General features: G+C 41.0%; 1 protein-coding gene across 1 annotated transcript; it reads left to right on the top strand.

Moving 5' to 3' along the window:
• Positions 1-7773: 7773 nt before the first annotated feature.
• On the top strand, positions 7774-10394 carry LOC116265398 (BTB/POZ domain-containing protein At3g50780-like). Its single transcript, XM_031646015.2, has 2 exons — positions 7774-8592; positions 9024-10394. Exons 1-2 carry the CDS (start codon positions 7987-7989, stop codon positions 9951-9953), a joined length of 1536 nt encoding a protein of 511 aa, XP_031501875.1. The 5' UTR covers positions 7774-7986; the 3' UTR covers positions 9954-10394.
• The last annotated feature ends 1675 nt before the right edge of the window (positions 10395-12069 follow it).

The following is a 12069-nucleotide window of genomic DNA, read 5'->3' as shown; positions in this document are numbered from 1 at the left end:
TACCCATGCATTAGCAAAGTTGGCAGCCTAACTCAAATGATCTTGATCTAAAACTATTTTCATGACACAAAGAGCAAACATTCTCAGTTGAAAGATCTGGTCTTGTAATGCATTTGAAAGGCAAGAACTATCATGCTAAGTCAAACGATGATGGATGATCAAAACAATTGGGAAGCTAATGTTGGTACAATTTTCATAGGTGATGGCTGCTAGCATGACACAACATACCACAATTAATCGTTTTGTACATCAAAACTACTAGACTATTATAGGCTGATGTTGCAAGCTTCACGGTCATAGTTTCGTCTTATCAGTTGGATCTCTATTGAATAGATTACATGTGTTGTCAATAGAGATTTTTAATAATTTAGAACATTTGTATAATTCTTTATAGGGCATGATTTTCATTTTTTGCCATCAGTTCAATATAAGAGTTGGTTGTCCCTTGTCAAATAAGATTTGCTGATTCCATAACTGAAGCCTCCAAACCTCCATTTGGTTGCATTTATGCTAACATAATAATTGTGAAGCACTACCAAGTTCCTCAATCTACATATTTCTCCTAACTGATAATGTGTAGCTTTGCAAAAGCCTATTGCAACTCATTCATTTCTGAATGTAAAAGCAATGTGATTCACCTTTAGCTATTTAAAGTGAATTCATACTAGCTGGTTATAATTGTTAACAACCTGTATCAGGGACTGCACCAGTTCCATGCTGAATTAAGACCATGTTGACAGTGGTTATACAACAATTTAACTCATGTTATTATCTTCTTCTTTTTTCTGTTGTCTCCAAAGTCAAACTCGATCTTAGCATCACTATGGAGAACCATATAGTTATATTAGAAAAATCATTCCATAGGAAAATGTTATGTCAAAATACTAAAAATACAGAAACTCATGTTTCTCTTTTCCATGCCAAAAGTTTTTTGACACTAAAATGAAACATCAAGATGCCAAACATGCAACTTGAAGCCTATAAAGGTTCTAGAAACCCAAAGTAGATGACACTATTTATGCATACTTTTTTTTTTCCATTTTTAAGGGTGAGTTGTTCATTCCACCGCCCCTAAGGGGGCGTTTGATGTGCCGAAAAAGAACTGTTCATCGAGAAAAATAATTCAAATTTTTGAAAATTTTCCATCGTATCAAACATGGAAAGATTTTTTCGACCGTTGAAGTCGAATTCCGGAAATTTTTTCCGGAAAAAATTTTCCGTCTGGAGAGACGGAGATATTTTTCCGGAATTTTATTTTTGCTCGTTAGGGCACGCGAGCGCGTCTTCGCGTTTCTTCTTTTCCTTCCTGTGCCGCAACCACTCCCTCTTCTTTCTCATCGACCCACCCACAGAAGGCTCACTCGCGTGCCTCCTCTCCCCCTCCGCATCACAGCTCCATGCCTCCACGCCTCCTCTCAGTGCAGCCGCTAGCCTCCCGTCCCTCTCTTTCTCGCAAGCTATTGTCTCTCTCTCTCTCTCTCTCTCTCTCTCTTTCATTCTCTCTCTTGTTCCCCTCTCCAAGTAGGCATTTTGAATCCCTACGGGTGCATCGACTGAAAATGAAGCTCTGATGTCTGCCGTGAGCATCAATCCCCTTTTTGTTTTTGTATGTCTGCAATGTTTCTTCTGAGGTCATGTCTGCACGCATGTTTTTTGTTTCTGTTCTCATGAAGAGTTTATTCTTCTCCTCTGCCCTCTCTGATTCTTTCTCAGGCGTTTTTGTTTATTTTTCAGCCTCTGCCGTGAGCATCAATCCCCTTTTTGTTTTTTGCCTCTACCGTGAGCATCAATCCATTTGTGGGTTCTTCTCCTTTTAGAGATTCCTCCCTAGCAGGGAACTCATTCTCCGGCGACCAATTGCTTTTTCGGTGGAAAAGAGAGAGAGGAACGCGAGGAAGAAGAAGGGCACTAACAGCAAGGAAGCAATCTTTTGAGATTTTCAATTTTCTCTTTTAATCGTTAATTTTTCTATTGGATTAATGGTTTGGACAATTAGCTTGCCCATCTGAATGTAGTTTTAACAATTCATGGCATGAATTTTGTGATGTAGTGGCTTTATTTTTTATTCAGGTTTGCTTTGTGGGTACTTACGTTGGGTAAATTTTGGGGGTTTCCTTAGATATGGAGAGAAATTGAGTGAACTGAGTGTGGAGGAGTCAATTTCAGCATGTTTTTAGAAAGCGTATTTTCTTGGACTCCCAAGAGGGTTGTGGTGCGTATGGTCTCCTCTTGTGGAGGAGTCAATTTCAGCATGTTTTTAGTATAGTGAAATTAAAGTACGTATTCTTGTTTCTTTAGTTTGTTGAAGCATGGATGGTTACATTGAAACATGCAATATATTGTTAGGACATCTGATTTTAATGTTTGTCTATGAGTTGCTTAATTATTTGGTGTATGGATCATGAAAGTAGATAAATATAGTAGATTGAACATAATTGACCTCTTGCTTAACCTTGATTTGTTTAGTTACATGCTAAACAGATTCAAGTTTAGATGCTGATATCGAATTTAAGTTGCTTAAATTATCCTTTATGACTACTTTATTGTATCATGTATGTTTGAGTTGCTTGATGAAAGAATCAATTAGGATTACAAGCTTGGTTAAAATATGAAAAATGACAAATTATGTCATTCCATAGAGATTGACTTGTCAAGAACTAGATATTTAAGAATTGAGACCGAACTTTAATGAAGGTTGCTTTCATTTCAAGGCAAGCAGTTGTAATGAGCAGAGAAATTTATCGGAATATTGATTTTTTGTGTAATTGTATAAGGAAGAAAGCGATGAAAGAAAAGTAAGAAATCAACAAGAAACCAGAAGGAACCAAGTTTAGCCTAATTTACAAATTAAATAGGTTGAATTGTGATGGTTCTGTGTGGTCTGCTCTTATATGTTTGATTATGCAAATCTTGATTGAATTATGTGAATTAAACTAAGAACCTGCTCATTGAGTCATTAATTGCTTCAGTTGTAAAAGTGGCACCCTTATTTTGATTAAGGTGACTTCACATTTTCTATGGTAGACATTTTCTTATGCAGGTCATTCATTTGTCTTCATGTCGTTATTTTCTTATGCATGTTCTTCATTTGTAAATCCGGACAAATGTTTCCATATCATCAAACTACGAATTAAATTTCTGGAAATATATTTCTGTACCATCAAACTCAGAAATATAGAATTGTAAATATATTTCTGAGTCATCACACACACACGAAAATTAGAATCGGAAAAATTTTTCTCATTCCATTTTTCCATTTCCCATATTTCCAGCAATATATTTCCAGAAATTTTTTTCCAGGCCATCAAACGGCCCCTAAGAGAGGCCACTGGCCCCTCCTGGATTATCACAAAGCATGCTTCAGGCCCTTTTATGGGCCATAAGTATAACACACTGGGTCGTAATAGTGACCACTCCAAGACTCGAACCTGAGTCCTTAGAGGAGCCCGACCACCTTGCCGCTGCCGCCTAATATGCTACTTGATAGTTGATCCTCCACTTATAATGACCATGATCAGTAATTCTCTATATAAGAAGTCATCCACTGAGGGATGTGGCTGTACAAATAGACATGTCTCCAAATAAACTCAACACAAAATCTCTTGCTCGTTTCTAAACAGAAGACAGGTAATTCTTAACCCTTTTTCCTAAGAGAAAAGAGAAAAGGGAAAAAGGGGGTGCAGGTAGAATCGGAGCATCTTGGAGAATCCATCTTTCTGTTTGATTCCTCATTTATCAAGCTAACACCATTTCACCATACTCTCTACCCATTCAAATGTATCACCCACATATACAATATCAACCCTATATTCAAGCCAATTTTTGTAGTCACATTTAGCAGACACATAATAAATCCAGACATCAAATATGATTATTCCCTTAGCCTTACATGAATCACATTTTCTCTTCAAGCTATCAACACTACTGATGTCTTAAGCCTGAACCACAAAAGCAATGCTTCATGTACACACCAAATTTAAATCAGATCCCCTAACAGAGGTAGTGCTATCATTGCTTTTTTGTGATATTCATGCTCGTTATGTTGGCCTGACACTTGAATTGGAGAAAAACATATAGTAAGCTACCATAAAGTAATCAAATGTTTGTATCAACCATAAAGTAATCATAGCAAAAAAAACCTTGCAAAGATGATGTTTTTCAAAAGGAGGTATAAGCTAGATTTAGTGTGTAAAAGATGTGGGTTTCACATCATCCCATAAGAAAGGGGAAAAAGTCAAAGATGCAGTTTCAGTTGTCTCACACCTAAGGGATTACCATTATTTTTGAAAGTGTACATCTAGCAGTGTTTTGTTTCTTCTAATTCATGTCAAAAGAATTTTAGATTTAAGTTGCAATTAAGGGATAAAAGTTAGAAGCACCATGAAATCAATATGATTCATCTTTGTGGCAGATAGTGGCCTCAAACTATGGTTGTCTTTAGTAAAGCAAGATGATCCAACAATAGTAGCTATGCCCTAAAAACATTTTTGCACAAATGGATGGAGAAGAACCCTAATAATCATTGTTAAGTAAAATAAGCCATAATGACAAATATTATGAAGTCCAATGAACCGTGAATGCGGAAAACTACCAAAAGCAAAATTGCTTGTTTTGGGTGTGCTGGTTGATGGAGTAAAGGAAGACAGAACAATCATTTTCAAACATTTTAACAAGGTTCAACGTGTCATGTCAAAAGAATTTTAGATTTAAGTTGCAATTAAGGGATAAAAGTTAGAAGCACCATGAAATCAATATGATTCATCTTTGTGGCAGATAGTGGCCTCAAACTATGGTTGTCTTTAGTAAAGGAAGATGATCCAACAATAGTAGCTATGCCCTAAAAACATTTTTGCACAAATGGATGGAGAAGAACCCTAATAATCATTGTTAAGTAAAATAAGCCCTAATGACAAATATTATGAAGTCCAATGAACCGTGAATGCGGAAAACTACCAAAAGCAAAATTGCTTGTTTTGGGTGTGCTGGTTGATGGAGTAAAGGAAGACAGAACAATCATTTTCAAACATTTTAACAAGGTTCAACGTGGATTGCCAAACTTCAGAGATACTTGTGAGGAGTTTGGTGTCAATAGTTTACAACCGAAAATATAGCAATCAGCTTCCACATATAGCACACAAACTTTTTGATGCAAATGGCACTACTGATGGACATATTCGCTGCCACAAAAATCAGGAGCAATCAGGTAGTTTCCCCTTTCCCTCCCAATGGCTTCCCCTTGATAGAAGGAAAGGAAGGAAATGACTATGGCCCTCTGCCCATCTCAATATTCTGAAATGGTATAGTGAAGAAACGTACTAGTCACCATGCGAGCTATTGCTGTTGCAAAACCTTTATCCTTTTGCCCTGAAATTTAGGATGAATTTGCTTGAACTCTTACACTATGATAGCTGATGAACTTCTCTTTCGGTTGCCCCCCAAATGAAACCCCAAACATTGCATGCTATAACCTTCATTTCAAAATGAGGCATCCCTCAATTCACCCCAAGGATTGCTTCTTTGGGTATGCATATGCTTTTCCAATTCCCATCTATTTCTCTCAATTCAAGATGAGGGAAGCAGACATTGCTTACATCTTTAAACAAAACCACCACTTTGCTCCTCTACTTCCCCTTCCTCTACAAGCATGACTCTTACCTGAAACATCATAAAGTAATAATAGCTTTGGGTGCAGAAAAATATTGTCAATCACATGCGTAGAGCATGCACATGATTTGATGAGGTTTGATCAATGGAGCTTTCACTTACACAATCACATTCAATTAATGTTTGGCCATATTTAACAAATCACCATGGCCTTGAGATTTTCAGTTACAAGATTCCTCATTTTCTGGATTTTGCTTGCCGAACTGATTACAATCGAATCTAGCCTTATTGTTAGAATTTTAGCATCTCGTATTCATCTCCATTGTGACGGACTTTCCTCCTTGATGGCTTGCAGTAGTTTTGTCAGTTGTATCATCAAAACCCTATGCATCCTTGTTTTGTCTAACATTTCCTCTCAACTGCATGGGGTTGTCACAGTATGCCTCTTGGTTTTAAGATATATGTGACAATCTGAAAATATCTGTGATATGATCCTTTGAGGATATATGTTGGATATAAAATTGCTTTTTTGCAAGATTTTCCTTGACAAAAAGTAAATCAAACTCCACATGTTTGGTGTGATTGTGAAAATAGGGTGTGAATCCAAGCATGTCACTTCAATGTCGTTGCACCATATTGTTGGTATAACATTCAGTTTGATGCTAAGCTCAGTCAATAAATATTGCATCCATTATATATCGCTGCATTTGTCAAAGCCTTGTATTCATCAATACTTGAGCGGGATACAATAGATTGTTTTCTGGAGCTTCAAGTGACAAGTGTTTTGCAAAGAAAACAACATATCCGCAGTAGAATATCGACCTAGGGGCTACCAAGCCCAATCGATAATTGTAAAATCATTTAGGGATATGTTAGATGAGGCATGAATAAATTACTACTTCATGTATGGTGGCCTTTAAGTAACACAAAATTTTCTTGACAGCGGCCTAGTGATATTCATTTTGAGAATGCATGAATTCTACAAACTCTACTACCCTCATTGTCCTACAGTAAAGAGTAGCATCATTGAACTTTCTTTCATCATCACATATACTCGTTGTGGCCATGGGAGCAGTTATGGATCTAGCTTCTTCCATTTTCACTCTCAGGCGAAGCATAATATATTTTTGCTACCTCAACACAAGTCCACCTGACGTCTTCTGGGCATCAATTTCTAAAAAAACGATGCAGGTCTCCTAAGTTGTTAATGGAAAATTCTTTTCCACGTTGACCAATAAGTTTTATCATTTCTACTTCACTGCTACCCATGACTATTATGTCATGAACATACGCTAAGATGAATACCTCCACTTGATAATCGTACAGAATGAACAAAGATGTACCGATCTAGCAATTTCGAAACCACGTTTCCGTAAATGAGTCTTTTAACTCTTAAGTATCTGACAACCAAATTTGCAATGAAACAATTTGATGTACAATTCAAGTTTTATAAATTTGAAAATCAATGATCGTAGCTTTGTTAGCCACATGAATAGATTCGTAATATGTAAAGTACAAGATTAAAAACAATTTCTTGAAATTTGATGTGTAAATCAAATTTTGTAAGAAAGGGTCTCAAAAATATTCTTTTTGACTCATAAATCCATCTTAAAACGGAAAAATAACATATTTGTTATCCCTACAATTAAGACAACACAAGTCGGTCAGTAGAGTGAAAATTATCAAAAATAAATTAAAATGTCAAATGACAAAGACAAACTATATATATAATCTTTAGATTCTTCCGATCAGGTTTATCTATAGTTTCTATAGATAAAGAAATCCTCCAACCCTGTGGACATTTTGGAAGGAGGTTGGAAAGGCTAGAGGATATATAAATATACTGCCATCTATTAATTTAAAAAGAGGAAAGAAACATATTGATGATGTTTATGTTTTCCGTAGATTAAAGTGATAAAAAGGCATGTGCTTCTGCTTTTAAAAGTGTGGTTTGTTGTTGCCATTCTTTTCACCGCATGGATTTCTTTTTTACGTGACTTGACCAGACAAAGACTGCTATATGTGACAGCGGCGTCATGATCACGAATGAGGATCCCACCCTCGTAACTCTCCCCTCTCCCACTCATCTCCTTCTCCTCCTTTTATATCTTCACCCCCGCTTCTTCCTCCCTCGTTATTCGTAAACAACTGCTCCTTTATAGAGAAGGATCTTATTTCCACTGTTCTTTACCCGTCTTAAATTTGAAAAGGAGGCTCCCCGAAATCATCACCTCTTCTCACGCATTCTCCTCATCTTCTTCCTCATTTTACCTTTTAACCACGCGTGTTCAAAGACAGACGCCAATAAGATTCCCATGCTTCACATCATAACTACCAAGCCTCGCCTCTCTCTCTCTCAATCTCTCTCGCTCGCTGAAGTTCATGGCGAACGCAGGATCAGTCGTCCATGGCAAAGCCACCTCCAAAGTTCTCGAAGAAGCAAACAGGAAAAGGATCAGGTTAGCACCTGTTGCCGTAGCTCCTTCTGATAGCCTCTGGTGTTGCCCCTTCCCCGCCGTCTCCGCCACCGCCACCAACAGAGCAGTTGCATCGCCAGCAACCGCTTCTCAACAAAGTTCAAGGTCGCCTGCCATTCACATCCCCAAAACGTTACCAAGCGCGCCACCACAGAACCGCGCCACAGCTTCGAAATCAGGCCCGGCCGCGCCTCCCACATCGACGGCCGAGGAGGAGGAGAGGGTGACGGTGGGGTTCGGCGAAATCGAGAGCAGGGACCTGCAGCTGACCTTGTCCGGGAAGCAGGGGCTGACCGTCCGGTTGAGGGTCCACAAGCAGGTGCTTATCGCTAAGAGCAGCTTCTTCCGAACCCGCCTCTCCGGCCGGTTCAGTTCGCCGGCTCTGGTGGAGATCCGTGGATGTGGGGATGTGGAGATGTACCTGGAGACCATCGGGTTGATGTACTCCAAGGATTTGAAGCGCGCCCTCCTTAAGCACCACTCCCTCCAAAGAGTCCTCCGAATCCTCAAGGTGCCATTTTCTTTCCTCTCTGTTCCTGCTTTGATCTCCTTGCATTCGTCAGTTGGAAAAGTTTACAACCTCCAATTCAAATGAAGGACGGGTTTGTAGATGTGTTCTTGTGTACCCAACCGAGTTCTTCTTTTTTATTCAAATCCTACTTTTTGTTTCTTATTCTCTTATTAATTTTAACTATTAACTGCATAATTGGTTTGGAGATTTGATTTCATTCTTGTTTGCTTTTACTTTGTCGCCGTCTTATTGTTCACCAATAGTCCAAGCTTGCAAGCGTCCAAAATAATTCCAAATCCATTTAGAATGTTTCACCAGTTGGAACATGTATAGTTCTTTCTTGAACTCAAATCTAGATAGGACATTAATGGCGGACTCTCAACTTAGTTTATCCTTAAATTTAGCTTGCTGTGCAACTGCTGCAAGTGCAGGTTTCCAACTCAATTGGCTTTCACCCGGGAGTCTACGCCTGCCTCGTGTACATGGAGGCCGTACCCTGGGTTGGGGAGGAAGAGGAGCAGCAGGTGGTGGCTGCGGTTCGTAGGATCCGACCCGACGACCCGGAAGTTGAAGCTCTCCAAGCCGGCGTCCTCCGGCGGCTGGGATTTCCTCCACCGTTTCCCCAGCCACCGCCGGACCAGCCCATTTCACAGATCATCCAGCTGCTGGAGCGGGCCACCCACGATCGAGCGCGAACCCAGACCCAGTCCCTCCTCTCCAGGCTTCTCCTCTTAAAACCGGCGAGCTCCGATACCGCCGACCCAACGGCGATCACCGAGGCCCTCCACGTCACCTACCACGCGTGCATGCACGCCCTCCTGGTCCTGTTCGTTCGAGCGTCCGATGCCGGAGACGCCGTGGGCCCCATTCCGGCCCTGGCAGCACGGCAGGCGGAACACCTTCTGTGGGTGGTGGGCGTGCTGGCGGGGCGGCGTGCCGCCGGCGACGTGGTGGCCGCGTGGTCCGAGTTCGGGGAGCTCGCGGGGCTGCAGGCGCGGGTGAGTTCCGCGGTCAGGCGGTCGGCCGGGAGGGTGACGGCGAGGCTCTGCGTGGCGATCGGGAAGGGGGAGGCGTTCGCGTCGAGCGCGACGAGGTGCGCTCTGGCCCGAACGTGGCTGGGGTGGCTCATGGAGGACTCGCGGTGGGTGGTGGCAGCGTGGTGTGGGGAGGAGCGGGCGGAGGTGGAGGAGGGGGTGTGCAGGACGGTGCTGACGCTGCCGGTGGAGGAGCAGGGGAGGGTGCTCATGGAGTGGGCAGCTATGTTCTGTCGGGTCGGGAGGGATGGGTGTCTGGACCTCAGGGCCGCCTTCGAGATTTGGTGGAAGAGAGCCTTCACCATTGGCAACAACCGGCAGCGGTAGATTCCGGCCGTCAAATGGATCAAGTGCTTTCTCCCCCTCTTCCTGTTGCTAGTGTGTGCATACAAAAGCAATTGCAGAGACGGCTCTTGTCATTTTCAGGCTGTTCTTATAAATCTTGCTCTTCCAAAAGGAAAAAGAAAACTCTGCATCTCTTGGGAGGGCTCATGTTAGATGTCCCTACATGAATGGCGTGTTAAATGAGTCCAAGAACCTAAGTTTGTGTTGATTTTGACAATTAAAACCAGAGGAAAGCCCGGTGACTCTGAATAGCGAATGGAATAAAAGTACCGTGCCTCGACAAGCTTGGCCTCTAATGGAGATTAATTAAATGATCATAGCAGGTTATTGGGAGACTCAAGCACAGACAAATTTGACTTACAGGCAAAAGGGATTAGCCAACGCAAACCTTCTTGCTGAAAAGTTTGAACCAGCACGTGCAATTGAGTTCTTTCCCCGAGTGCGGGATCCCCATTTTGTCATTTCTCGAGAACAAACCTGAATTCTAGTGATTATTTGATTGAAGGAAGCTCAACGATGGTAAGAAATTTCAAAAGAATCTTGTGCGGTATATGAACATAACTAACCGGATGTGGGACACACAAGTATATTCTTGGTTTCGTTAAATCTAACATGGTACAGCTAAAAATGTGAAGAATCTTATACCAGATCTGACATATTAGCAAGTCGCAACTTTAAGTGCAGAAAACCAACTTCTTGCAGACCTTTTTTTTTTTTTTTCAGTAGTAGTACCTGTTTTGTTAGGTGTGTGTTTTTTCAAACCCGGCCAGAGTCTTTTCTTTTGAACGTTGTTCAAAAACATTCGCTTCTCAATTTGAAGGGAACATCTGTCAGTTTCTTCCATTCAATTGTCTGTTGGAGTGACCTGAACAATCGAAGACCCTATAGATGCTCCTCCATTTTTTCCTTTAACCTTAGGGTATAGGGCTACTTCAACTTAAAAAAAAAAAAAAAGGTGACGCAAGAGAGAGAGAGAGCCCTAACGACCACCGTCTCTCTTCCAACCCCTCTCCACCCCAGACATCCAAGGATAGCAGGGAGGGAGGGAGGGAGAGAGACAACGGGAGAAAAGAGAGAAGAACCCTAAATCGATCGATGCAAAGGAGTAAAAATCCTAGTTAAGACAAATAAGAGACAAATAAAGGGAAGGAGCGAGAGAAAAAAGAAGAGAAAGAGAGAAAAATGAGAGCAAGATTTCAAAGGAGAAAGGGCTTGACTAGAGGGCAGCTCAGGGGTGGGAGATGCTCTCTTGATGTTTTGCTCTGCGCTATTCAGAGGGTTAGCTTAGAACAGCGTAGAATCAAAGGTAATTTATACCCCATATTCACTTGTCTTTCGTGTCCATTCTGTATTGCAGATGGTGTTTGATAAAAAAATTAATTAAAGAAGACATGTGTGTTCTGTTCTGCATGTCTTGCATGTCTTGTGGTCATCAAACGCCTTCTTACGGCGAGACACCCACCAACAAACTGTTGTGTACCTCAAAGGGACTCGAGTATCTCTTCTTTTCTTTTTTCAAACAAGAAATTAGTTAATAAGTTAGAATTGTCATTGAAAAAACTCTTTTATCTTACAATCAGCTAAATCGTTGTGGGAGAGATGGACAATCTCCACCATTTATTTTGTTGACGACAGACGGTTATCATTTAAAGCATCAACCATGCGGATACACTGGCTGCATTTCATTCAATGATGGAAATAATTGAACAAGACAACTCGGAATTCAAAAAGCTTGGCAGATGAGCAGGAACATGTGCGCCCTCTTCTCATGCGCAAACAAGCAGTAGCACATGAGGTCATTATTACTCCGACATCACAAACTAAAAGAAGGGCAGAGTGTTTGGAGGGCAAGGCCAAGCATGACGGACAAAGTAAAAGTTGGCGGGTTAATAGTTTCCTCCCTGCTGACGGCTGATAGTACTAAGGAAATAGAATCTTGAGAAGTAGTCATGTCGAACAAACAGAAGCATCCTGAAGATGCAGCAGTAGAAACAGTCAAAACCTGCAAAGAATATTCACGTATCGCCAAGGACCGCCCCTTAGACTCATTAAATGTCTAGCTGAAAGATATATATGCAGACATATGAAAATTAGCTTA

This window comes from Nymphaea colorata, chromosome 1 (genome assembly GCF_008831285.2).
Source record: "Nymphaea colorata isolate Beijing-Zhang1983 chromosome 1, ASM883128v2, whole genome shotgun sequence".
NCBI lineage: Eukaryota > Viridiplantae > Streptophyta > Magnoliopsida > Nymphaeales > Nymphaeaceae > Nymphaea > Nymphaea colorata.
This window is presented reverse-complemented; position numbering and strand designations above follow the sequence as displayed.